General features: G+C 46.3%; 5 protein-coding genes across 5 annotated transcripts; 3 read left to right on the forward strand and 2 right to left on the reverse strand.

The window, feature by feature from the left end:
- The first annotated feature begins 639 nt into the window (after positions 1 to 639).
- HCF243 (Serine/Threonine-kinase pakA-like protein) lies at positions 640 to 3,226 on the forward strand. Its single transcript, XM_086230110.1, has one exon. It carries the CDS (start codon positions 794 to 796, stop codon positions 3,011 to 3,013), a length of 2,220 nt encoding a protein of 739 aa, XP_086086236.1. The 5' UTR covers positions 640 to 793; the 3' UTR covers positions 3,014 to 3,226.
- Positions 3,227 to 5,577: 2,351 nt separating this feature from the next.
- Positions 5,578 to 6,382, forward strand: LOC147297969 (uncharacterized). The gene is made up of 2 exons (XM_086229838.1): positions 5,578 to 5,745; positions 5,852 to 6,382. Exons 1-2 carry the CDS (start codon positions 5,578 to 5,580, stop codon positions 6,380 to 6,382), a joined length of 699 nt encoding a protein of 232 aa, XP_086085964.1.
- Positions 6,383 to 6,907: 525 nt separating this feature from the next.
- Positions 6,908 to 8,846, reverse strand: LOC147297970 (uncharacterized). The gene is made up of 4 exons (XM_086229176.1): positions 8,233 to 8,846; positions 7,551 to 7,772; positions 7,393 to 7,418; positions 6,908 to 7,309 (listed from the first exon to the last, which is right to left on the reverse strand). The coding sequence occupies exons 1-4, from the start codon at positions 8,620 to 8,622 to the stop codon at positions 7,072 to 7,074; spliced, it is 876 nt and encodes a 291-aa protein (XP_086085302.1). The 5' UTR covers positions 8,623 to 8,846; the 3' UTR covers positions 6,908 to 7,071.
- A 428-nt stretch (positions 8,847 to 9,274) lies between these two features.
- Positions 9,275 to 10,601, reverse strand: LOC147297971 (serine/arginine repetitive matrix protein). Its single transcript, XM_086229175.1, has 2 exons — positions 9,917 to 10,601; positions 9,275 to 9,763 (listed from the first exon to the last, which is right to left on the reverse strand). Exons 1-2 carry the CDS (start codon positions 10,502 to 10,504, stop codon positions 9,335 to 9,337), a joined length of 1,017 nt encoding a protein of 338 aa, XP_086085301.1. The 5' UTR covers positions 10,505 to 10,601; the 3' UTR covers positions 9,275 to 9,334.
- A 2,212-nt stretch (positions 10,602 to 12,813) lies between these two features.
- Positions 12,814 to 14,419, forward strand: LOC147297972 (UDP-glycosyltransferase 79B6-like). Its single transcript, XM_086229002.1, has one exon. The coding sequence runs from the start codon at positions 12,872 to 12,874 to the stop codon at positions 14,279 to 14,281; it is 1,410 nt and encodes a 469-aa protein (XP_086085128.1). The 5' UTR covers positions 12,814 to 12,871; the 3' UTR covers positions 14,282 to 14,419.
- The last annotated feature ends 13,320 nt before the right edge of the window (positions 14,420 to 27,739 follow it).

Here is a 27,739-nt window from a genome sequence, read left to right on the forward strand (position 1 = left end):
CCCACAAACAAAATTATTGATAAGCACGTAGCACCTAATCAACCAAACACACCACTTTTAAAATTTCCTTGAATAGTAGTTCACTTGATGACAAGTAGTTGCCATAGGCAATGTGGAGTTATTATGGAGCTTTATAAGAGTTTAAAATAAGTAATGTGGCTTAAGCTTGCAGTAAGATGTTAATTTGCTCCCATTGAAGTAAAGAGGTATACCATAATAGCATTACTCATACGATAATACCAAATTAGAAATGAACTAAAGAGTACTTTCCTTTGCCCTTTTCATTTATTTGGGTGGTCTTTGGTGTACCTTCTTTTTCCTCGACTTCCCCACATTTGCGTACTAAGATTCGGCACCTAAAGGGCTAAAGCCATAAAGCCACATGCATGCTCCCTACCGTGGATAGATACACACAACACAACACAACACAGTGTCCCAGCAGCAAGTGTCCAAGTGATATACATCATATACTTACACCCACTCAAAGGGCATTATCGTCATGTAATTGTAGCAGCTTGGTTTCAAGGCCCATGTAACCAGATCCTAACACTCACTCACTTACATTTTGATGAAGACAAACACCATTCTGTCACCTTTCAATACCGATAAAACATTAAAACTCATCTCTCTCTCTCTCTCTCTCTCTCTCTCTCTCTCTCTCTCTCTCTAACGCTCTGCAGCCACAATACCCACCATACAAACCAAACAAACCTTCATCAATCATACTCTTCCAACCCCATCTTGCTCTGCCATGTCAATGACCAAAGCTCTGTAAAAAAAATTATGAAAAACAATGGAGTCAGAGAGACCCCATCGCACCAAAAGTAACAGCAGCAGTGGTACAAGCGAGCTCTTCATTTGCTTCAGTACTTCTCGCCTCTCTTCCGCATCTATGAAGCTCTCCTCCAAGTCCATTCTCAGCCCAGGCCGTGCAAGAGAACCTTCCCAAATCTCCCTCTCCACATCTCTCAGCCGCAGGCTCAGAACCAGTGGCAGCATCAAGGGTGGCCAAGCTTCCCCAATGTTCCCAAGTGGTGGCAAAAAAAGAGGCTGCGCATTCGAAAACCCAGAACCCTCTTCCCCCAAAGTCACATGTATTGGTCAGGTCAGAGTCAAGACCAAGAAACAGGGCAAGAAAATGAGGATGATCAGATCGAAGCGCAGGGGTGCTGAGGCCAGTTTCAGAAAAGCAGAGCACAATGTGCAGACCGGTTCAGCTAGTCAACAAGAGCTTCTTCACAATCGGGAAAACTTCCAAGGTTTACACTTTCAGAATCACCAGATCAGTAATAACCAACAACAGGAGTGCTTGCGGCATAGAAACCAGAGGTGGGTTCATCTTCCTCTGACGATTTGTGAGGCTTTGAGGGCTTTTGGGTCGGAGTTCAACTGTTTCGTGCCGAACCGGTCGTCGTGTATGGCTAGTGATGGTAAAGAGAAGGAAGAGAATAAGGGAGTGAGATCGGAGAGTGGTGGGAGCTCATCTTGTGGGGCTGTTTTTGCGAGGTGGTTTGTGGCTTTGCAAGATGGGGATGGGAAAGGGAGGGAGATAGAGCTGGTGGTGGGAGAAGAAGAGAGAACAGAGAGGCGTAGCAGCAGCCTTAGCCAGAGGAGGCAAGTGTTTGAAGGGATTGAGTTCAAGGAAGAGAGAGCTGAGGCTGTGATGGAGGAAGAAGAGGAAGCAGGTAGAGTGAGCGTTTGTGTTCCACCCAAGAATGCTCTTTTGCTTATGAGGTGCAGATCTGACCCAGTGAAAATGGCTGCGCTTGCTAATCGGTTTTGGGAGATACCAGCTCCCAAAGATGAAGAAGGTGAAGATGAGGAGGAGGATGAGAAGGAGGGTCATAAAGATAAAGCAGATAAAGCAGAAGGGGATGTAGAAGAGGGTGGTGAAGTACTAGAAAATGTGCAAAATGGGTTGGAGACTGAGCTTGTTAAAGAGGATGATGGTATGTGTGAGAAATGGGTTTCTGATAGTGAAGAGCATGAAGACCCAGAAGAGCAAGCAAATTTGGTTTTTCAAGCAGAGGAGAGTGAGAAAGATGTGGATTATGAGAACCCAGAAAAAAGGCAACAACTTTATGAGCTACAAGAGTTAGAAGAAAAAGAATGCCAACAAGAGGCAGAGCAAGAAGAGGAACTAGGATTAATGGAGATGGATTCAAACCAACCAGCATTAGCAGAAGACCCTGCGCTAAATGGTTCTTTAGCTGAAGTTCTTGTAGATCCAGAAAAGATAGAACTTGAAGAAAATGGCCATGAATGTGAAGCAACAAACAAAGAACAACCGCAAGAACAAGAAGAAGAGGAAGTAAGAGAAGCAAAGCTTCCTATGTCAGAAAAAGAACCAGAAAAAGAAGATGAACACGAAAAAGAAGAGAAAACAGAGACTGAGGCTGAGGCTGAAGCAAAGGTTACAGAGGAGTCAACGGAGGAAGAGAAGGAGAACAGAGAGAGGCCTTGGGAAGCAGAAGAGACAGTGACCCGAGATAGACCAGAACCCGAATACCCGAATGCCCTCGTGGATGGACCCGGGTCAAAGCGGGCGAGTCAAAGCCCGGTCTTGCCGGACTGCTTGCTGTTAATGATGTGCGAGCCCAAGTTGTCGATGGAGGTGTCCAAGGAGACCTGGGTCTGCAAAACGGACTTCATCCGATGCCTGCCAGAGCGACACATCAGCAACAAAAAAACCAACGGCCCAGATGAGGCCAAGAAGCGGGTCAGCATCGAATCCAAGCCTGCGCCGCCGCAGAAGCAGATAATTCAGCCGCCGAGGTCCTCCTGCTCTTTTCCGGTGCAGGCGGCTCCGGTGTCTATGGCTGCGATGATAGGACAGAAGCTGGTGGGGTCCAATGGATACGAGCCGTTCGTGCTCACGCGGTGCAAGTCGGAGCCGATGAGGTCGGGGTCCAAGCTCGCGGCGCCGGAAAACTGTTTCTGGAAGAATAGGAAGCTTGAGCCGCATCATCGTCCGGGCGCGCTTGGAGTCGGCGCGGCTGGAGTCGGGTTTTGAACCGAGGTAATTAATTTGGGAATGTGAAAAAAAAAATTGTAGGATTGATTAATTAGTTGTATCATCATGTACTGGGTGAGTAATCATGTACTGGGTGAGTGTAGGATTTCAGAGTGATGTTATTGCTCTCTCTTGTTTGTAAATTATTATTTTAATGATTTTCTATAAATTCTTTTATGTTTCTTATATAAATTTATAATTCATTTCAGTTAACTTTTTTTGTTTTTTGTTTTTCTTATGATCAGTTAATTTGATGATTTTTCTGTAAATGATGTGCTTGCCATATACATACATATCAAAACTTGTATAGTGGTGATTTTATTGTTTAGAAATTGAATAGTAGTACAGTACCACTTTTTTTTGTCTTTCTTTTGGCTTACATGAATAAGGTGAAGAGTAACGCTTTGAATAAATACAATTACTCGCAAATCATTTGCATCATCTGGTAAGTTCGAGCATTTCATTGCTTGTGAAGTTCGAACTCAAGGTGTTGCCACTTGATTTTATCATTGGAGGGTTGCCACTTGATTTTCTAGTGTCACTAATTTATGGGTTCCTCTATTTTCTCGTTTGGTGAATGAATGATGATGCAGCTTCCTTTTTGGTCATCAATGGTGATACAGTAAGAATTAGTTTTGCCATGTGCAGTTACTTGTTGGTGGTTCTGTAAAGGAGCCTTATTTGGTCCGTGTGCTAATAATGATACAGTGAAAAATAGTTTAGCTCTGTGCACGTTTGTAAGGTGGTGAAAGTGAAACACTATGGGCTAACTTAGAGCAGCGTGTAGAGTGCAGTAACAAAATGCGGTAGCAGAGGCCAGAAAGCGACCATTGAGCCAGAGTCAATTTAGAACCTTTAGATAGGGAGTCGAGCTACTACAGCTGGAGTCATGTTGGAAGGTGGAGGAGGAGAAGATGAAAGTTGAACTCTTGTTATAAATGTGGCGGTCTGCCACGAGCACGAGGAGAAGGAGGAGATGAAAGTCGAACTCTTGTTGTAAGTGTGACGGTCTAGTGCTCCCCCACAGAAATTAATAAGTTAACATTTGAAAAGGCAATTAGAGAGAGATTGAGAATTAGGAGATTATCAAAGTTGGCCAAGTTGTCACATTCCAATATCAACGCTGCTCTGTATTGCAATTTGCAAAGCAAGTAGCAACCAACCCAATGTGATTTGGGGAATCAACATTTAACAAGAAAAGTATATTGCTGTTTCATATCAGCAAGTGCTAGAATGAGTGTTTATTGACATTGTTTTTTCAAGTGACTGATATCTCTCTCTTGAAGTCTTGAAACAATCATAACTTGGAGGACTGATCTATTTCCAAAGCAACAGACAGTAGTGACTTACTGACTTGTATCTTTTACAGAGATTCCATCTTTTCCTAGACAACGATTTTCTTTTCTTTAGCTATAGCGGGTCCTTTTAAGGTAAAGACAAGAATAAAGATATATAATAATAAAATGAATACCAAAAACAAGAAAAGTGGGGGTTGTGCATTTGCCTTAGAGGATCTATAATGGGGCTGTGGAGAGTACACAGTTTCCCACTGGCCTTGTTATATATCTGCAGTTTGCTCATCCACTTAGAAATGGCAAACTCCTATGCTAGTTGTTCAAGCTTATGAGGTGACAATTGTGTTTAGGTCGTATTATTTTATAATTGTGTAGAATACTATTTAGTTCTAATCCACCTAAGCCTTTTATGTTAAGTAAGCTGTTATGGAAACCCATTAAAACAAGACCTACACTAATCATCACATCAAATACATGTAGGCCGCAAGCTCCAAGTTGAAGGGCCCAATTAACCCATTTTCATAAATGTAAATCCAATTAAAATGCCCATCAATGTCCAAATGCATATGAAAAATCAATCAAAAGTCAATATATACATTACATGCATGTAGTTTCCTTCGATTTAATACTTCTAAATAGGCATCATGTGATATATGGACTGCACTGTTTCCATAATTTTGGTACGTTTTAAAGTTGTTAAGAGATGTCGTTTGTAATACGTTTGATTACAATGACAAATCGTGGTGGATTGGTTTTCCTTTGTTCTTCATTCTTCGATCTTCTCTTTCTTTTAATCGTCGTAGTTGTTAAAAGATGTACGTAAATGTTGTGAACCAAACTTCTTGTTTAGTCTTATGTGTTCAGTGTTCCTAACAATAAAAACATGTGTCCTCAACTTTCATTTCCATGTGAAGCAAGTAAAAGCTGGTATTTATGAGCTCTTTTTTCTCACTTGCTATTTTAGTATTTAGAAGTAATTGTTATCCATAGGTCAGCATCATCATCTTTATTTAATCACTAAATGAGAGGTCGGTCAAGAGTAAAACCAGCCTCTACTTAACCAAACCCACTATATGGAGCTTAACGTTTAGCCAGGATAATATATTTATACAAATTTTATGAATCTTGGCCAAAAACCAACCAAACCCAACAATATATTTGATCTTATTAGTTGAGACTTGAAAGAGAGACCAACCAAAGCCTACAATTTGTTCCTCTTAGTTGAGAGAGAGAGAGAGAGAGAGAGAGAGAGAGAGAGAGAGAGAGAGAATGGTTTGGAGGAAGGAGTACTTAGATTTAGTGCTGGTCCCAACTGGGTTGCTAATCATGTTTTGCTACCATCTCTTTCTTCTCTATAGATGCCTAAGACATCCTGAAACCACAGTCATTGGCAATGAGAACCACTGCAGAAAAGCTTGGGTTGAGAGAATGTTGCAGGTCAGTAATATATATCTGAACCAAATATAAATATCATGTTAACCAGTAAATTCAACTTTAATTATGATCACCTCCATAACTTTGATGGGTCTTAATTAATTTGCAGGTTGAAGAAAAGGACAGAGGTCAGTCTCTAACAGTAATCTCCAGCACCATAACAGCAGCAAATTTCTTAGCCTCAACCTCTTTAGCATTAAGCTCTCTGATTGGAGCATGGGTTGGAAGCTCTTCATACAACACCTTCTTGACTAGTATTATATACGGTGACACGAGTCCTACCATAATTTCTGTCAAATATATTAGCATTCTGGTCTGCTTCCTACTGGCTTTAGCTTCTTTTTTACATTGTATAAGAGATTTTGTCCATGCCAATTTCCTCATTAGCATGCCAGACAGTGACATTCCTGTGGCTCATGTGCAGAAGGCAGTGGTAAGGGGAGGCATGTTCTGGACATTGGGGTTGAGAGCAATCTATTTTGCCACTACTTTGCTCCTCTGGATTTTTGGTCCAATTCCAATGTTTGTTTGTTCAGTGACTATGGTGTGGATTTTGCACTTTCTTGATTCAAATTCCACTCCATTGTATCAGTTTAAACCAGCCAAGAATCATAATATGGTCAGGAAAATTGGTGAATAAAAAAACAGAAGGGAAGGGGTTAGGGAGCAACATGAAAGATCACACATGGATGGAAGCAGAACTCAATAATGTAAAGATTAAGTTCAGAGGCTGCAAGTTAAACTATAGGAGAAGAGGTTTGGAGTATAACAGTAAAGAAAGAAAGAGAGAGATCTAGAAAATCGCATGTTGTGTATTGCTAATTCCTATCTTCATTAAATTTTTGGTAACAATATTAGACACGGTCTGTTGAGTTTGGTAATTTTCATTATTTTTGAATTTTTAAGCATCTTCTTACTTATAGAAACCCCTTAAAAGGATTAATTACCATGGACATTGGTTCTTTTGGTGAAAAATGGTGGAGCTTTGGGTGCGAAGATTCTTGTCAATATTAATACAAGTCTCAAAAGAAGATCAATGGATACAGAGAATTCATGTTGAAAAAGTCAGTTTCCTTCTTTTCACTGATTTCAGTTGACTTACAGATTCTAAAAGACAGATTTTCACATTGGTATACAAGTTGACAAACATTAATAGAAGCTGCTATGAACAATTGCATCTTTTGCAATAATATATTAATAATTGCATAGAGGTTCCACTATTCGGAGATTAATGAATTAGGACATGGCTTCATTCAAAAGACAACGTTCCTAGTAATAAGTTGAAATGAAAAAAATCTATTCCTCTGCGTCAATATTGGTTCTACTACTCTATTTTGCCTCATCTGAACTTTGATCCCCCTCGCTGCTGTTTGCAACACTATTTGTCGGATTCTCAACCGTTGAATTCAGTGAGCCTGACTGCTCTTTTCCTTGATTCTCAGTTTCTGTACTAGTAGATTCTTCCATGATGGAGTTGAAGGTGAGCTGACCAGCATAAAGGACTAAACCAACAGCATTGATGCCAAAAACAAATGTTGCAAGGTAGCACAACCCATTGATAATGGTCCTGCAAATAGCAGATTAAGGGTGATCATTCTTCAGATGAATAAAAAGCAAGGCACACTGGAAGGAAGTAGTGGTAGGAGCTACCTTATGGTTATTGTAATCTGACGAACCTGAAATGAAGTAAACAAGTACTGTGTTCAGAGTCTGGGATGAGTATAGTCGAGTAAAAAGACCAGTACTCTCAACCAATGTACAAGAAACAATTCAATCAAAAGTAAGAACATGGCAATCGAGGAACAAACCGAAAAATTATCAGAAATGGTTTGGCGGTTGAGAGATGCCTCAATTGTGGTAGTGAACTTGTAAAGAATCAGTGCGATGACACCAGCCGATATTCCACCCAACAATGCCTGAACAGGTGAAGGTGTTGTAGGCTTCCCTTCAATAGAAGCTGAAGTCATTGCTTTCAAGCTATCCAAAGCCTCATCCTTCAATGACTTCTTCACTCCAGAAGACCTAAATTTCTATGTACCAAAATCACTTCATCAAAGGCCACATATTGGCTCACAATTACACATAAAACCTGGAGCTAAAATTGATGGCCTATCAGATCCCAAGTTAACCACAATGGCACATTAAATTGTTATATAAAAACAAATAGAATCCAATTAAAATCATTCTTCAAAGTCGAAAATGGAACATAAGAATACTTGAAATGTGGGATTAACCTATTGAAGTTAATGGATTATGGAAGAGCATCAATAAGACCCAGCTGACAAAAAATTGAATTCAAGTTTAATAGTGCATAAAGATGTGGCACTGAAGTTAAAGCAACAAAACCCAGTTCCCCAATGTGTAAAACTGAATCATCAGTTCATCAAAAATACAAAAAACTTATAACTGAAAAATTCCAAACTACAGCACAATAACTTATAAATAACCAATTATTGTAAGCATAAATGAAAAGAAAGGTACAATCTTTACCAGTTCTCTGGCACGCTTTGCTCGGCGTCGTAGAGAGCGAAAGAGAAAGATAGTGATGGCTCCAGTGAGAAGAACACTGGTAGCCACTTGTAAAGAAGAAGGGTCATCGTCGGTAGCAAATATTGGAGTAGAAGATGGCAACAATTGTATGGGACCCTCTGGCTCTGGGTCTGCTGTAATAGTGGTTGTGATGGTGGGTTCTGGAGCTTCGGCTAGCCATTGTACGGGTTTGGGTGTAGAATGGGTTGAGACGGAGCAGAGACTGATGGGTCTGTAGAGAGAGTTGAGAGGAGAAGATGAGAGATTGGGAGGAGAGAGAAAGTGGGTTTGGGGGAGATGAGAGAGACAGATGGGGGAATTGGAACAGAGGAGGTGTTGGGTCTGCAACATTTGATGAGGGTTTTAGAGAGGGAGAGCTGAGCTTCTGAGCTGCTGTTGAGTTTGGTTTGGTTGTTGATTATTACTCTGTTTCTTGGGTTTTCTCTCTCATCAATCAAGAAAATCTCCTTTGCATATTTTGGATATTGGTGGGCTTTGATATTTGAAAATATCTGCTATGCACTTTGGATTTTTGTTTCTTGGTTTTTTGGTTTTATCTTTTTTTTTCGGTGCTCTGGGGGCCAAATCCCAAAAGAAAACAAACAAACTACACTACCTAGGCCTTTCCAAAGCAACATTAAAAGTGTGGAATTTTCAAGAATTCTATATTTTGGATTAAAAATGCAGAATTAATGTAGAATGTGAAAACTAACAGAGTAACGAAAAATGTACTTAAAACTTGACGAAAGTATTTTCGATGTACGAAAACATAATTCCATCAATAACATTCAATTATTTACAATTTCCATAATTTTGAATGTTTACAAGATGAGAAAACACATGAAACCAACCAATCCGTCACTGATCCAATTATGTTGGATTTTTAACTTTGGGACCATATCCGATTGCCCGTTTATTAGAACCAATTAATTTGATTGGATTAAAATAATTAGTTTAGATGAATTAAATGTTACTGATTTAACAAAACCATACACAATTGGCATGCAATTCAAGTTATAAATCACAAAAATCTCCAACACATATGTTATTTTCTTTAGCATTCCTAGCGCACATTAGATGCCACAGCTCTAGCCCAGAACTTGATCTGTGCCTTCATGTCTTCAGCAGACCTACTTGCACCCAAATTTGGAGTTGGAGGGGCAGCACAGCTCTGCACCAGCCATGCCTCAGAAAGATAAGGCCTCCTAACCTTTCCCAGTTCTAATTCCTCAGTACCTTTCTTGTCCTGCAAACCAGGCAGTATGTTAACAACACTAGGGGCTAATTGGTCTTTGTTGTCAAATGTGAACCCCAAGTCCTTGAACCCTTGCACTTCTTCATATTCAAGATCGGTTAGGCTCTTTCTGGACTGACTTTTATTAAGGAATCTACGTCTCATTTCCTTGCCTCCATCTGTAGTACTTATATTGCTTTCCCCTTCTGTGTTTCTTGGGGGCCTACATCTTGGAATGCTACAACTTTGTGTCATGCCCTACAATATTCGAATGTTAAATATGTTATAACATTGTAAGAATAACCAAACAATAGTTGGTCCATGATTTCACAAAATTCAACTCATTTAACTATGAAATTGATTATACTGGTATATTATGTTGTCAGACAGTTAATTGATTATAGCTAGTACCTTATGTCGCGGTGGAGCACTTTCTTGGTTTCTCTGATCTTCCCTTCCTATACGTGGTGCAGGCAAGGATGGTGTCCTTAGCAGACTGCGATGCCTTGATTGCCCATTTACTTTGCTTCTTCTATCATCACTTTGTCTATCTTGAATCTCTTCTGTCTTGCCTATACATGGTGGTGGTTTGGTTGGTGTCTGCTGAAGCACTTTCTGATGCGATTTTTGCCGAGTCAATTTGCTCATACTCTTCTCAATTTGCTTTACTTGAAGCACTTCCTCCTCTTCTCTCCCTAAATGAACTGGTAAAGATGGTGTTCGAGCCAAATTGGGACGAACATCAAAGCCATCATTGCCTTGTGTGACCTTACTTTGGCCATGGGAAGTAGTACTCTTCACTGATATTTCTTGACCAAAATTTGATGATGATGAAGAGCAATAAGGATCAGAATGACACCTTAACATCCTCTGTTTTCTGTTGAGCAAGTTGTCGAAGAACCAACACTCTTCCAAAAGATCATTAGCTTCCACTTTTTGGTTGCTACTTGAAGAAGAAGAACAAGATGCCTCAAAAGAGCCATCATCAATAGGCTCCATGGCTCCACGCAACACAAGTAGTAGCACTACGTCTCTGTTTTCAACCAGTTAAAGGCACCCACATCACACATGTGTGTTCTTGTATTGGTTCACCTAGACGCTTATTGGTTTGTTATTTAGCTATATATTCAAAGCTGCCAAGGAACTCAAATTAAACTATGGGCAACAGCTGGGGTGACTAGGGAAGCCACGTGCTTGGAGTTCAGAATTAAGCATATTTTAGTGTGGTAAAAGATGTTCCATGTTCTGCTCAGAGATAAGAATTAAGATTTCAATGATAGGGACTGAGTCTTACAACTAATAAAATAGGGGATGCAAATTGATGACAGCCCACTCCCCCATGTGATGGGCTTTTGTTTATAGACTTTATATATTGTTTTTTTCTCTCCATGATATTAATGTACAGCTAAGGTCTAGGTATTATATTCGAAATATAGCCTCCCCTTTTTTTTCTAATATTGTTAACAGTACTCACAATATTTGTTGGTTACAACTTACAAGTTTTAAAAAAAAAATACAAAGGAATCAGACATTAATAGAATTCATCAAGAAAAAGAACTATAGTCCTCATCAAATTCTTTTTCCTTTTAATAGAGTCCTAATCAAATTTAACCATTAAGTTTCAGTATTTATACACTATTACACTACAAGTTTTACTCTACTTGGGTTTCAAATACTGAGTTATCTGATTAAGAAGAGCACGCATGGAAAAGCAAAGGATTAGCATCAATGGATATAATCACTGAAATGCTTGCAAGACTTTCCTGTCAAGTGACTCAAGTCCTTACTGAAATTTAGATGTGTGTGCAAGTCATGGTGCTCCTTAATCTCAAATCCTCAACTTAACAAAAACACCTAACTTTATCACCATTGACAATGACAACACTGCCGGCCACTACTACTACTACTACTCCCAAAAGAATGATCATGAATCACATAAGTTGGCCTTACAATCTAATGTGTTACTCGCTTTATTCCACACCCCTTCATGATCAAAGTTCAACATCGAGGAGCTTCATTATGATATTATCCATACAAAAATCTCGAAGTTGATATCATAGGTTCTTGCCATGGTCTATTCTTTGTAAGAGTCCGTGGCGAATGTTTCTTGTGGAATCCAAGCACAAGGGACTGCAAAAGATTACCAAATGTTCAGCACTACTAAAAATGAAACGAGATTTGGATGTATTAGGTACGGATCTGGGCATGACTACAATGGTGACGACTACAAGGTGGTAATGGTTTGCCAAACTCAATCCCACATTAAGTTCATGATTAATTTACAGTTCAAGAACAAATTCTTGGACAAGGATTCAGGACTATAATCCTGTTGGTGGTAGTACTGAGTTTGATGAGTCTGCTATTTGTGTAAGTGGGGTTCTGCATTGGATGGCAAATCCAAGAAAAATTCGTACTTCCAAAACCAAAAGGGTGATATTATATCTCTTGATTAGATAAGTGAGACATACATGGAATATTGGAAGTGCCGAAACCTGATTATGATGGGGCTGATTGTTTGGAGTATTAAGTGGGGGTTTCGAGAGGGTGCATGTGCATACTTGTGTGCCACAATTTCAATGAGTGATATTTGGGTTATGAAGTAAGGACAGTACTTGGGGGCCTCCTGGGTACCCCAAGGTCACCTCACACAATTTCGGTAATGTCCCCCCCCCCCCCACAATTTCGGTAAGGTCACTCCAAAGTATTTGATATCAAAATTATCGAAATGCAACCGAAAACTGAAGTTTACCAAAAATTACCAAACTGAAAAATACCAAATTTTTTGATTTTGATTTGATAAACCCCAATATACCCATCTGAACCGACAGATGAGCAGACCTAATTCTCACTCATACACACACACACTCTCTCTCTTCCCCACTTTTCTTTTTTGTTATATTTTTTTTTCATGTTGGTGAGGTCATTTTTATATTATGAGATGTTGTTCGAAGTCGAACATTAAAGATAGAGATTATAATATTTTAAAAAATTCTAGCATAAGTGTCTAAAGAAGTTGGACGTCCAAAAAAAAAAAAAAAAGCTGAATGTCCAAATCAAAAAATGAAAGAATAGTTGGATGTCAGAAATGTTGGTGTTTCCATTTTTAACCTTATATATACCTATAGTTTGTTGGTGTTCCAATTTTTAACCTGATCCTTGTAATTGATAATGCAAAATTGGAATAATAGTGAATAAGCATTAATTTGATGTAATAGATTACACACTCGGTCAAAATCTTGGCATCATTCTCGTGCATAACATTAATGGAATACAAGTTTTACCTTGATACACGTAGACTAATGGAGAACAAGCACCCTAAAAATTTGCATGCATATAGCCTCAGGGTGAGGCTCGATCTTGGAGCAAATGATCAAAAAAGCAAGTAAAATGGCAGAAGGCAATAGGTCAAGTTTTGAGATAGCCATGTTCCCATGGTTTGCCATGGGCCACATGACCCCATTCCTCCACCTCTCCAACGAGCTCGCCGCAAGAGGCCACAAAATCACTCTCTTGGTGCCCCGAAAAGCTCATCTTCAGCTCCAACACCTCAACCGCCACCCGGACCTCATCACCTTCTGCCACGTCACCGTTCCTCACGTCCAAGGCCTTCCTCCGGGCTCCGAGATTGCCTCCGAGATACCAATTCACCTGACCCGATTCCTCGTCGCCGCCATGGACCTCACCCGCCCACAGCTCCAACATTTCATAAGCGTCAACAAACCCGACTTGGTTTTTTACGACTCGGCGCATTGGGTACCCGAAATTACCAGACCCTTCGGGGTTAAGTCGGTTTGTTACAATGTCGTTTGCGCTGCAGCGCTCGCCATCGCGCTCGTGCCGGCCCGTAACGTGCCCACAGACAGGCCCATTACGGAGGCAGATCTCCGGGACCCGCCTCCTGGGTACCCGTCATCTAGTGTTGTGCTTCGTGGGCCTGAGGCCCGCTCTTTGTTGTTCATTGCGATGCCGTATGGGGATCATGGGATCACATTTTACCACAGGATCACCACCGCCATGAAACAATGTGATGTGTTGTCGATTCGAACATGTAGAGAAATCGAAGGTGATTTCTGCGACTACATGGAAGCACAGTATAACAAACCTGTGCTTTTAACTGGGCCTATTTTGGGCCTCGACTCTACTAAGAAAGAAGTCTTAGAAGACCGCTGGGATAAATGGCTTGGTGGTTTTGGGCCTGGGTCGGTAGTGTTTTGCGCATTTGGAAGCCAGTACATACTTGAAAAGGCCCAATTCCAAGAGCTTGTTTTGGGGTTTGAGCGAACAGGGTTGCCATTTTTGGTGGCCCTGAAGCCACCGGTGGGTTGTAGTACGGTCGAAGAGGCGTTGCCTCCAGGGTTTGAAGAGAGGGTTGGAGGGAGAGGGGTGGTGTTTGGGGGCTGGGTCCAGCAGCCGTTGATACTGGCCCACCCTTCAGTTGGGTGCTTTGTGAATCACTGTGGGTTTGGGTCAATGTGGGAGTCTCTGATGAGTGACAATCAGATTGTGCTGCTCCCACACTTGGGGGACCAAATCTTGAACACCAAGTTACTGGTTCACGAACTCAAGGTGGCTGTGGAGGTAGAAAGGGAAGAAAATGGGTGGTTTTCCAAGGAGAGCTTGAGCAAAGCCATTACAAGTGTGATGGATAAAGAAAGTGAGGTGGGTGTTATGGTAAAGAAGAACCATGCAAAGTGGATGGAAACACTATCAAGTCCAGGGTTTATGAGTGGCTATATTGATAGGTTTGTGGAGAAGCTCAAAGATCTCGTAAGTTGACTTTAATTACTCTGGTTGATATATAGCTAATAGCTGCAGTACTACTCAGAAAGACTGGTGTTTGATTTTTTTTTTTTTTTCTTTCCTCGTTTAGTTTGGATGTGGTTGTATTGTTATTTAGGCTTGTATTATTATATGATCGGGATTTTCAGCTTGTTTTCTCTCTACTAATTGTTTGTGGGAAAATCCACATCAATCCGAACAGCCAGTCACAGCTCGACACGTGGCTGGTCAAACATCCACCTCGGAGTCAATTCTCAGTGGTCAAACTTTGACTTCCACGTCATCATTGATCAGCACTTCCTCAATCAGCTCAGACCGGATCTCCACACCGCCCCTCCTTGTTCGGTCCGAACCGAACCGATGATCTTCCATGGGATCGAGTGTCCATCTTCCCACGATCATCCCGGCTCGGCTCGGCTCGGCACAAGAGATGGCTTCCTTCCGAGTTCTGGCGTCGACCAGTTAGGGCTCGGAAAGACTCCAATCTATGGACCGGCTCGGCCTGGAATCCCATGTCCGATCCGACCACATATGGACTTCGTGTCTTCGCATGGGAACATGTGTTCGTATCGGCTCGGCTCGGCTCTCCGCCGCCGTTCCCAGGAAGATCACGCCAGGATGTACAACCACACTTAAATGCACCTGACACATTCTTCTGACAGATAGAATATCAGGCCTGCATTCATGAATGTTGGAGCAGTCTATCTGAACCCTCCAACCTTGCATTTAATGGAGCATTCAATGCAGCATTGAATGCTGAGGAAGCAAGCAGCTGAGCATGCAACTAGGTCTGACCAGGTGCGTGGGTCTCTGGCAACCATTCATTCACATGCAGGTATCTTACTCATTAAGGTTTCCTTTGCTTATATATACCAAGTCATATGTGCAAAATGAGGCATCTGGTAAGCTACTGATATACAGGAAAAACACTTGCATTCCCATCCACAAAAGAGCCTACCTAACTTGCTGAGAATAACCCAGAACATTTGCCTTGTTCTTCCCATTCTCCCAAGTTCTTCCTTTGTTCTTCCTTACCCACCATCAAACATCACCACTGATTTCATCATCGGAGTGTGTTTGGCTGGTACCACACCGGTCCATCTCCTTTGATCTTGTTTTTGTCTGCAGGAAGATCTCAACCAGTATCCACTTCATCATCCAGCGAAGCACCTGATCAGCCAGATCATCTTATCTAAGTTGTTGCATCTACCCTACGAGAATTTGCATCAACAGATTGGCGCCGTCTGTGGGAAGATCGACTTCAGCCGTTGTGCTCATCACTGCAAGCGCTGAGCTCTTCCTTCAAACAAGTCATCATGGCTACCGTCTATCGGGACACCAGTTCTTCTTCAGGAGCGTCTCAGAATGATGAACAACATCAGCCTGAGACACCTGAGAAAACGAGGGGAGCACAACTCCCCAGAACACCAAAGTCCAAAGGCTCCTCCAAAATCCGAGCCGCTCACAAACTCCTTAAGGAGAGTCAGCGACACCTGGCCGCTGAGAATGCACTCTTGAAGCAGAATAACGAGCTGCTCGCAAAACAGGCCGAGCTGGCCGGGGAACTTGCACGCCATCGTGCTCAGCTCGAGAACAGTGAGGGATCGGGTTTCCGATCGCGCCGGACCCGAACCGAGCAGGAGGTCCTTTCACCGTCTCCTTCTCGGCAAAGCATTCCTGCCGAGCCGAACGACCAGACCGATCGGCAGGATTCTGATTACGTCTTCCCGGGCTTCGGAGACATGCCCCCGGCCGAACAGGCCGAATGCCTGAACGCCCACCGTCTTCTTCAGCAAAAACAGGCGGCTTTCGGGAAGCATGCCCCCAGGAACTCGGGCGGAAACCGTGCCGACCCGAATACAAACCGACGACCCCCGGCCCAATCAAGATTGGGGGCCAACAGTCCGGCCGGTTCAACTGAAACCAGGGGCCCGATTCGGGATAGACTCGGCCCTATCGCCAACCAGGATCCTTCCCCATCAGGAGCTCACTCGGGGAGGCGATCAGTGAGCGACCGACTGGGATCTACCATGATCATGTCCGATCGGCAACCGGCGAGCGAAAGGCTCACTCGTCAGCCGGTGAGTGAGAGACTCGGCAACCGGGCCGAGTGCTCAGGAGAGAATGTGGCCGAGCCGACCCCACCCAATGTGGAAAATCTTGTTCGGACTTTGGTCCAGGACCAAATCCGAAGCGTCCACGATCGGCTCGGACATGTCGAGGTCTCCAGGGGGTACACTGGTAGGGCCGACCACGGAGAGGAACTCCCCCTCCCGTACACCAGCAGAATTATGGATGCTGAGGTCTCTCGTGACACCAAGCCCCCCAAGATGGACCAGTATGACGGGACCAAGGATCCCTACGACCATCTTGACAGCTTCAGATACGCCATGGAGGCCCGCCAGGCATCTGAAGCCACGAAGTGCAGAATCTTCCCTTCGACCTTGAAGGGCTCGGCTCGGAGTTGGTTCCGAACCCTCCAACCGAACTCCATCGACTCTTTCCCCGACCTCCGGAGAGCCTTCCTGGCGAGATATCGGGTTGTATCCGAACGACTCTACAACTTGAACGATATGTCGCTCATCAAACAGCAGGAAGGGGAGAGCCTCAAGGCCTATCTAATCCGCTTCAACATCGAATACACGAAGTGCGACGATTGCGACGATAGGTCAGCTAAGAATGCCCTTATGCAGGGTCTGCACGCCGGGGGACTCCGCTCCCACCTAATGAGGAATCCTCCCTACACTTACGATGAGCTTTCTGCCGAAGCCACTAAGTGGGCGCGGGCTGAGGAGTGGGATGCCCAGGTGGAGGCCCTGAATCCCAGGCCGACCTCGGCCAAGAGGAAGGAGGGAGAGGTCGCAAGTCCCAAACCCCAGGTCCAACCCAAGAAGACCAGGACCGAGGAGCCACGCCAACTTCTGGGCAAGGGACCCAAGTTTGTCCAGTACACGGAGTACACTCCCCTCAACGCCGGTCTGGAGACAATCTACTCCAAGGTCAAGGATCAACTCCCAGTCGCGAGGGAGATCAAGGGACCACCCCCGGACAAAATCAAGGAGGGCGTCTTCTGCAAATACCATTCCAATCACGGCCACGTCACGGGTGATTGCTACGCCCTCCGCGACGGGATTGAGACTCTTGCCCGGGCGGGTAAGATCAATCAATTCCTGGCCGGTGGGCCTAGGGTGCCCAAGGCCGCGCCGAAGAAGCCCACCAACACCATCGAGGTCCAGGATGCTGCCATCGGATCAATCGGCGGGGGACCGACCTTCGTGGGAAGCTCTAACCGATCCCAGAAGGAGTATGTCAGACAGGCGGCTCAAGCTCACGAGTCCCTGTCGATCCAGGCAGATCAGCCCAACACTTCAAAAAGACAGCGGAAGGACTGGGCGCCGGTCACCTTTGAGCCGAACGAGGCAAACGAGATCATCTTCCCCCACTATGATCCGGTCGTCATAGTGGCTGAGGTGGCCGGAACAACCGTCGCGCGTTCCTTCGTCGATGGAGGGAGCTCAGTCAACATCCTCTACCACTCTGCGTTCGCGCAGATGGGCATCGGCGAGGATAAGCTGGAGACCGATACACCTGCCTTGGTCGGGTTCGGGGGAGAAGTGGTTCAACCCCTCGGACACATCTACCTTCCCCTTTCGCTCGGGAAGGGGCCGATCAAGAAGACCTGCATGACGTACTTCATTGTCGTCAAGCGGCCGTCAGCCTACAACATCATTCTGGGCAGACCGGCTCTGGTCGACCTTGACTGCATCGTCCATTACGCCAACCTTCTCATCAAATGTCCGGTGGGCGACGACTGCATTGTCATTCAGGGAGACCAGTGCTCGGCTCGGTCATGCTACGCCGCTTCGATCAAGCAGAAGGGTCAGCTGCCGAACTCGCAGGAGCTTGACTCCATCGCCGATTCGGGCAGGTGGCCGAGGGCGGAGACATTCGACTTCACTTCCGAGCCGAGCTCAGATTCTCGGCCCCTCCCCGCCGAGGCTTGGGAAGAAGTGCCGATCTCGGCCGAGACACCGGATCGGCTCGTCCGAGTGGGGACTCAGATCAGCCCCGAGCAGCGCTCCGCCATAATTGACTTCCTCCGTGCCAACGCGGAAGTGTTCGCCTGGTCTTACGATGACATGCCAGGCATATCGTCTGACGTGATCACCCACAGGCTGAATACTGACCCGGGATGCAAACCGGTCCGTCAGAAGAGGAGGTCATACGATCCGGTTCGATACGCCGCCATGGCTGAAGAGGTAACCAAGTTGCAAAACAACGGGTTCATCCGGGAGGTCAACTACCCCGACTGGCTCGCCAACGTGGTCATGGTGAAAAAGAACAACGGGAAGTGGAGGATGTGCGTGGACTTCACCGATCTGAACAGGGCTTGTCCCAAGGATAGTTTTCCCTTGCCCAGAATAGATCAGCTCGTCGATGCAACAGCAGGACATCAGCTCCTCAGTTTCATGGACGCCTACTCTGGATACAACCAGATCCTGATGCACAAGTCCGACCAGGAAGGCACATCTTTCATAACTGATCGCGGCATGTACTGCTACAAGGTCATGCCCTTCGGCCTCAAAAACGCCGGAGCCACCTATCAAAGGCTGGTCAACCACATGTTCCGTTCTTCCATCGGCAAATCCGTAGAGGTTTACGTGGATGACATGCTGGTCAAGAGCATCAAGGCGGACGATCACGTCAAGGACCTCTCAGACATGTTCGGAGTCCTGAAGGAGTATCAGATGCGGCTGAACCCAGCCAAATGTGTCTTTGGGGTTCGGTCAGGAAAGTTCCTGGGCTACCTGGTCAGCCAACGGGGGATTGAAGCCAATCCGGAGAAGATCCAGGCTTTGATCAACATGAAGCCCCCAAGGACACGCAAGGAAATCCAGAGTCTGACTGGAAGAGTTGCCGCCCTGAACCGGTTCATCTCAAAATCTACTGACCGGTGCCTCCCTTTCTTCAAAGCCTTAAGGGGAGCAGGGAAGAGCATAGAATGGACCCCCCAATGCGAGCAGGCCTTTCAAGATTTGAAAAGGCACATGGGGGAACCTCCCATCTTATCCAAACCAGAGGAAGGTGAAGAACTTTTTCTCTACCTCTCTGTCTCTGACTCGGCTCTCAGCTCAGTTCTAGTGAGAGAGGTCGGCGGTGTACAACACCCCGTCTTCTATACGAGCCGAGCCCTCGCCGATGCCGAGACCAGGTATCCAAAATTCGAGAAAATGGCTCTCGCCCTGGTTAGCTCGGCTCGGAAATTAAGGCCCTACTTCCAGGCTCATTCCATCGTTGTCTTGACGGACCAGCCGCTCAGACAAATCCTGGCAAAACCAGAGACTTCGGGTCGGCTCATCAAATGGTCAATCGAGCTCGGCGAGTTTGACATCATCTACCGTCCCAGGACGGCCATCAAAGGTCAGGCCATGTCGGACTTCATCTGTGAGTCGACCACCTCGACGGAGGATCCACCACGCACCGACGCTATGACAACAGCAGCCGATCCGAACACAATCGGCGAACGCGGCCAGGTTGATCTCCTCACCTGGACCCTCTATGTGGACGGATCTTCCAACGCCATGGGAAGCGGAGCACGGCTTGTTCTGATCTCCCCAGAACAAGTTGTGATGGAGTATGCTCTTCGCTTCAGATTTCAAGCATCAAACAATGAAGCAGAGTATGAGGCACTCATCGCCGGGCTCAGATTGGCAAAGGAGCTCGGCGCGACCAAACTAAACATCTTCAGCGACTCTCAGCTAATCGTCAATCAGATTCTGGGAGAGTATGAGACTCGAGAGTCCAGCATGACTGCTTACCTCGAGAAGACTCGTCTGCTACTTGGGAACTTCCACGAATACAAAATATCCCAAATCCCGAGGGCAGAAAATTGCAGGGCCGACGCCTTGGCACGCCTGGCCTCGGCCACAGACACCGGATCCGCCAGGCATGTTCCAGTCGAAATCCTGGACAGACCTAGCACCGCCGAAACCGAGGCCGCAATTATGCAGACCGAGGCCGAGCCGAACTGGATGACGCCGATCATCAGCTACTTGGTCTCCGGGATCCTTCCCCCGGAGAGGGATAAAGCACGTCTCATCAAAACGAGGTCGGCTCGGTTCAGCATGATCGATGGTCAGCTCTACAAGAGGAGTTTCTCCCTGCCTTACTTACGGTGTGTCACTCCCCAAGAAGGTCAGGATGTGCTGAGAGAAATCCACGAGGGGATATGCGGAAACCACTCTGGAGGAAGAGCCCTCGCCTACAAGACGATCAGACAGGGTTACTTCTGGCCAACACTGAACAAGGACGCAGATCATCTGTCTCGCGCTTGTATCAAATGCCAGCAATTTGCCGCGGTTCCCCATCAACCTCCCCAGTTGCTGACCTCCATATCCAGCCCCTGGCCGTTCGCGCAGTGGGGACTCGATCTGATCGGCCCTATGCCGAAGGCAAAAGGGCAAGTCACCATGGCAGTGGTAGCAGTCGACTACTTCACCAAATGGGCCGAGGCCGAGCCCCTAGCCACAACCACAGCCGAACGGATGGAGACCTTCGTCTGGAAGAACATCATTTGCCGGTTCGGCATGCCGCACACCATCATTGCGGACAATGGCAAGCAGTTCGACTGCAAGAAATTCAGGAGTTTTTGTTCACGTCTGAACATCAACTTGCGCTTCACCGCGCCTTACCATCCGCAGTCGAACGGACAGGTCGAGGCCATCAACAAGATCATCAAGAAAACCCTCAAGACTAAACTAGATAATGGTAAGGGAAATTGGCCTGAACTCCTGCCAGAGGTGCTTTGGTCTTATCGAACTTCCTATCGCAACTCGACGAAGGAAACACCCTATGCATTGGCGTTCGGAACTGACGCCGTCGTCCCGGTCGAAATGGGGACTCCTTCATTCCGGACCGGCACATACAATCCCGAGACCAATGACACCGGACTTCGGCTCGGCCTGGACATGGTCGAGGAGAGGCGAACCGACGCCAATCTCTGCCGAGCCGCCTACCAACAGAGGGTAGCCAAGTACTACAATCAAAGGGTCAGACCCAGAAGCTTCGGATTGGGCAATCTCGTCATGAAAAAGAATCCCCTTGCCATCAAAGAGAGCTCATTCGATCCGAACTGGACCGGACCATACAGAATCACGGGCATAGTCAAGCCCGGCACTTACAACTTGGCCACTCTGGCTGGTAAGCCTCTCAAGCATAGCTGGAACGCTGAACACTTGAAGACTTATTACCAGTAAAAATGTAGTTAGGGTCGGGGACTGTCCGACCTAACACCCATTCCAATCAATGAAAGGATAAACACATTTCTACTCATTTTCCTACTTATTTTTCGAAGCAAACACTGGGGACTCCACTCCTATACACTTCTAACAAAGAGGAAAGATCTAAGTGTTTCCTTCGAAAAAAATAGTAAACCCATGTGCCGAGCCGAAGTGCCATTTTCGGCCCGACGCTCGGTGCATTACAGACTCATCAGGTCTATAAACTCATGTGTCGAGCGGGCGCGCCATTTCTGGCCCGATGCTCGGCATATTACAGACTCATCAGGTCTATAAACTCATGTGTCGAGCGGGCGCGCCATTTCTGGCCCGATGCTCGGCATATTACAGACTCATCAGGTCTATAAACTCATGTGTCGAGCGGGCGCGCCATTTCCGGCCCGATGCTCGGCATATTACAGACTCATCAGGTCTATAAACTCATGTGTCGAGCGGGCGCGCCATTTCCGGCCCGATGCTCGGCATATTACAGACTCATCAGGTCTATAAACTCCCGTGCCGAGCTAGCGCGCCACTTTCGGCCCAATGCTCGGCATGGTACAGACTTATCAGGTCTATAAAAATCCCTGTCTGAGCCGAAGTGACTTCCTACAGTCCTAACGTTCAACAGGATATTTCTAAAAGAAAAATATACACTCCAACCAAAACTTTCATCGTGCATACCGAGCCGATCTGAAAGTAGGTTTGAATATTTTTCTCAAAAAACTGCATTCCTAAATATCTCAATGGGTATGCCGAGCCCATCCGAGATGACTAGGGTCTTTAAATTTTTACTTATCTTGGTTATGCTTATCAAGCTGATCCGAAGACAAGTTCTAATTTATCATTACCATTCATTTTCATCACGATCGACATGCCGAGCCGATCTCCAAGTTCTAATTTATTATGTTTTTCATTTTTATCATTTTCTTGTCCATGTGTTATTAGTTTTGTCTTTAGCTTAATTTCCGAGCCGAACTGACAACAACTTGTATCATAAAAAGAAAATACTGATAAAATTAAACGAGATAAATCCAAAATATAATCTGTTCCAAAATTAGTCAAACCCGAGCCACACCTCGGCTCGGGGAGAAATATAAAAAAAACATAAACTTTACAATTAAGCAAAATAAGCCATCATGCAGATCGCTCGGCAGGGCCTTCCTGGATCGGCTCAGTTGACTCCTCGGGCGTCTCCTCGCCGAGCTGCACCACCTCAACCCCGCCGATCTGCATCTCAGCGTTGGGATCGGATTCGGGGACCGGGGGGATCGGGGTCGGCTCGTACGCAGGCAGTGGAGGGTCTTCCGGAGTCGGCTCGGCTTCTGCGGGGACTTGGCGATCGAGAGGAGGAAGCTCATCCTGATAACTCCCCTGGGTATCTTCCCCCTCGTCATCGGACTCGCCGAGGAATGAGACATCCCAGTCCGGCCTCTTCGCTTTGATCGCCTCCAAGAGCTCCTGATACCCATCAAAGTGGGCATCAGCCAGTGCTTGGGCGCTTGGAAGCCCAGCTCGACGCCGAGACTCGGCCGCCCTTCGTTCAGCCTCATCAACATCCCGCTGGAGCTGGTCAGCAAGTTGCCCCAGGTCGGCCACCTTTTGCTCTGAAGAGGCAAGCTCCTTGCCGAGCCGAGCGACCTCCTCCTCCTTCCCGGCCAGCCTGGACCGCAGACCCTCCGACCGTTCACGCTCGGCATTGACCGTCCGCTCGGCCTCGGCTAGCTTTTCTTTTAGCTCCAGGATTCGTGCCCGAAACCTCTCCAGTTTCGCCTCGGCATCGACGGCGGCCTTGGCAGCTTCGAACTGCCTCATGGCGAGCTGCAAAAAAAAAAAAAAAAAAAAAAACAAACAAAACAAAACAAATTCATTACTAATCCGAGCCGAGCGAATAGACGAAATCCGAAGTAAAAGAGACTTACCAACATGGCCTGGCGGGATGCGATCAGAGCCTGGTGGCTGAAGCCCGGCTCGCCATGATCGGCCCACAGCCCCTCCTGCACCCTCGCGGTCATCACGCGCTTAAGGCCCGTGACGAACGGCTCGAGGCCGGGGTCTACCTCCACCGCCTTGAGGGGCGCCGAACCAGACGCTCCGGCACCAGAACCGCCGGGCTCGGCCCGAGCCCTCTTCTCCACCGGGGCCTCGGCCTGGGGAGCCTTCCTCTTCTCCGCTTGCCGAACCGGTCTCGGCGCAGGAGATCTAGGCTGAGCTGCCGCTGGGGCAGGAACCTGGACCGGCTCGGCGGGGGCCCGTCCTGCGGCCCTCCTCTGGACGCTCCGAGCAGCCTTCCTCCTTAGGCGAGCCTCCAGTTCGGTGGGCGCCATTCCCCTTTCTGCCCGAGGATTCCACCTGGGTACAAACCAGGAGATCCCGCTCTGTCTGATCTGGGTTTCCCCGAGCAGAAACTTGGTTGACAAGTATTCTGCTGGTGAGTCCCTGATCGCGGCGATCTGGTCCTTGAGCTCGCCTCGGAGCTTGTACTTGCCCCAGCTGACTGCAAAGACGAAACCAAAAAGAGTTAGGAAAAATACAATTATTACAAGACATATACAAATTGTCCTCGGACCGGCCCCAAACTCCCAATGCCCACCTGGAATTCTAAAAGCTCTGGGGACCCGAGCCGAGGTGATTCTGTTCGGATCGGCGAACTCCCAATCCCCAGAGACAAAGAAGTATCTTTTCTTCCATGTCTTCTGGGAGGAGGGATTCCCACCGAAGAGTGGTCCCGAGTACGCCTGGAGGTTATAAAATCCGAGCTCGCTCTGCTTCGACCTCAGCGCGTAATTGCAGAACAGGATATCCTTGTGTGGCACACACTTGTGCACTTTGTGCCACAAGATGTGCATGGACAGGATGATCCTGTATACGTTCGGGTTCAGCTGGTGCGGCGCCGCGCCGATCGTCGCGAGCCAGTCCTGCAGGAAGGGATGCAGGGGAAGCCGGACCCCATTTTCAAACATCTCGGGGTACATTGTCACCCATCCAATTGGGGGTCGGCTCGGCTTCTCCCCCTTGTTCGGCAACCTCATCAGCACGGAGTCAGGGACTGAGTACCTATCCCTCAAATCCCTGAGATGATACTCTGTCATCTCATTGGGGATTTGATCGGCCTTCCACGCCAATTCTTCGTAGAAGTCCGGGTCGATCGGACTCCCCGTCACCCCCTGAGCCGAGGTCGACGCCTCGTGACCCCTGTCCCTTTCATCCGAGCCTGAGGTGAGTCTGCTCGGGATGGTGGCGATCGGCTCAACGTCGAGAGGCTCTTCGTCGCCCCCTTCGGCCGTTCCTTGTTCCCAGTCAGAACTCAGTATCTCGGGATTTTCTTGGTCCCCTCGGGCTCGGCGCTCTCCGCCTGGATTGCGATTTAGTGCCGAGCCGGCCTCGTCCAATTCTTCGGACAACCCGTCCCAACTCGCCTCACCCGCAGGTGGGCCTCGGCTCGGCTCGGCCTCACCCACCGATGGACTTCGGCTCATCTCGGCCTCACTGTCTCCTTCAAAGGCTTCTCCCGAGCCGAGCCGGCCACTCGAGTCAGTCTCAGACATTACAAACACTTTCTCACTTTTCTCTCTCTTGCTTTTTGGATCAAAAGACAGTCTCTCTCAAGAACACCAAGAACACACACCCACAAACCCGAAAATACAAAAAACTCAAAAGTGAGGAGAATCACTTACTGGTTTTCCTCCGCCCAAAGTCTCCACCCCTCACACACTCAGACCAACCTCGCCTACGGCCACGCTCGGTCGGAACTGCGGCCGGACTGCTGCACTGACGACGGAGATAGCAGAGGACTCGCGGTGGAGGAGAGGATTCGCAGAGAGAGAGAGTGGAGATTTCTGGAAAAGCTGGAAAGTGAACAGGAAGAGAGAGAGGGGGGCCTTTTATACCCCATGCAAATCAAATCTCAGCCCTTCATTTCTGGCGCTTCGCATGCCACATCTTGACACCTGTCAAGCATTCAAAAATACCCATAACGAGGTGACCCTTACGTTCCCCCATGCAGAAAACCAAACGTCCCTTCACATGTCCCTGAGATATTTTGGCCAATCACAAGTCGTCTTGTGTTCGGATCTTCGGGAATATGGGCTCGCAGGGTTCGACTCGGATCGAGCAACCTGCTATCTTTGGGGTAGCCCTTACACTTCAACTTCCAATCCACGACTGCCCGCTCGGATCGGAAGTTGGGGGACTCCTGTTTGTGGGAAAATCCACATCAATCCGAACAGCCAGTCACAGCTCGACACGTGGCTGGTCAAACATCCACCTCGGAGTCAATTCTCAGTGGTCAAACTTTGACTTCCACGTCATCATTGATCAGCACTTCCTCAATCAGCTCAGACCGGATCTCCACACCGCCCCTCCTTGTTCGGTCCGAACCGAACCGATGATCTTCCATGGGATCGAGTGTCCATCTTCCCACGATCATCCCGGCTCGGCTCGGCTCGGCACAAGAGATGGCTTCCTTCCGAGTTCTGGCGTCGACCAGTTAGGGCTCGGAAAGACTCCAATCTATGGACCGGCTCGGCCTGGAATCCCATGTCCGATCCGACCACATATGGACTTCGTGTCTTCGCATGGGAACATGTGTTCGTATCGGCTCGGCTCGGCTCTCCGCCGCCGTTCCCAGGAAGATCACGCCAGGATGTACAACCACACTTAAATGCACCTGACACATTCTTCTGACAGATAGAATATCAGGCCTGCATTCATGAATGTTGGAGCAGTCTATCTGAACCCTCCAACCTTGCATTTAATGGAGCATTCAATGCAGCATTGAATGCTGAGGAAGCAAGCAGCTGAGCATGCAACTAGGTCTGACCAGGTGCGTGGGTCTCTGGCAACCATTCATTCACATGCAGGTATCTTACTCATTAAGGTTTCCTTTGCTTATATATACCAAGTCATATGTGCAAAATGAGGCATCTGGTAAGCTACTGATATACAGGAAAAACACTTGCATTCCCATCCACAAAAGAGCCTACCTAACTTGCTGAGAATAACCCAGAACATTTGCCTTGTTCTTCCCATTCTCCCAAGTTCTTCCTTTGTTCTTCCTTACCCACCATCAAACATCACCACTGATTTCATCATCGGAGTGTGTTTGGCTGGTACCACACCGGTCCATCTCCTTTGATCTTGTTTTTGTCTGCAGGAAGATCTCAACCAGTATCCACTTCATCATCCAGCGAAGCACCTGATCAGCCAGATCATCTTATCTAAGTTGTTGCATCTACCCTACGAGAATTTGCATCAACACTAATTTTAATTATTTATAATAAATCTACAAGTGTAGCAGAGAATCCATATCCATTTATCCATGATTATAATATATCCAATGCTTGTAACAAACCACAGAACGCACAGGTCTATCTAGCATTACTTTTTTATTTTCTAAAGTCATTCATACATTACTTTTTAGATTTTTGTTCTCAAAATCTGTATTCAACATTCCTCTTTGGTACCTGAAATATGGATTCAACCATTATTTTTGTTCAACATTATTTTTTCATACCAAATCCTGAGAACAAAAATAATGGCATACCAGATCCATGAATCCGTATGCCATATATCCATGGCCAGATCCATGTTCTCTGAATATTCAACATGCTCATTCTATTCTTTAGCCAACCAACCCCTCTCTGCTAATAATGGTACCAGATCTAATCAGACCAAACCCAACTCCATTGCTTTGGTGAATTTTTTTTGTTTTTCTATTTTCTTTATTTTGTGGCTGGGGTTGGGTAAAGATTAAGAGGAAGAAATAATTGTGTAATTTGATCTCATTTGATTATGGTTGAAATTATCACAAAGCAATGTGCTCAATGTATCTCAAAACCAGATCTAGATTCCAATGGAGAATAAGAAGAAAAAGATGTAAAAATTGCAGATGTGAAATTTTCGGTGGACAATGTGAAATTTTCGGTCTACAATCTTCTTCTCCTCTTATGTCGACCGAAAATTTCACATTGTCCACCGAAAAATCCACATATGCAATTTTTGCATCTTCTTTTTATTCTCCATTAAATCCAGATCTGGGGCAGTTGAGTGTGGGCATGTTCGCCGCTTACAGATTCAATGGTGTAATCAAGGAGTTAAATTTTGAATTTCTCGCTGAAAATTTCAATTTTTTGGGGTACCGAAATTTTATTACACTTCCATCAATATTTCGTAATAA

The sequence above is a fragment of the Dryas octopetala genome, chromosome 1 (assembly GCF_963921425.1).
Source record: "Dryas octopetala chromosome 1, drDryOcto1.1, whole genome shotgun sequence".
Taxonomy (NCBI): Eukaryota; Viridiplantae; Streptophyta; class Magnoliopsida; order Rosales; family Rosaceae; genus Dryas; species Dryas octopetala.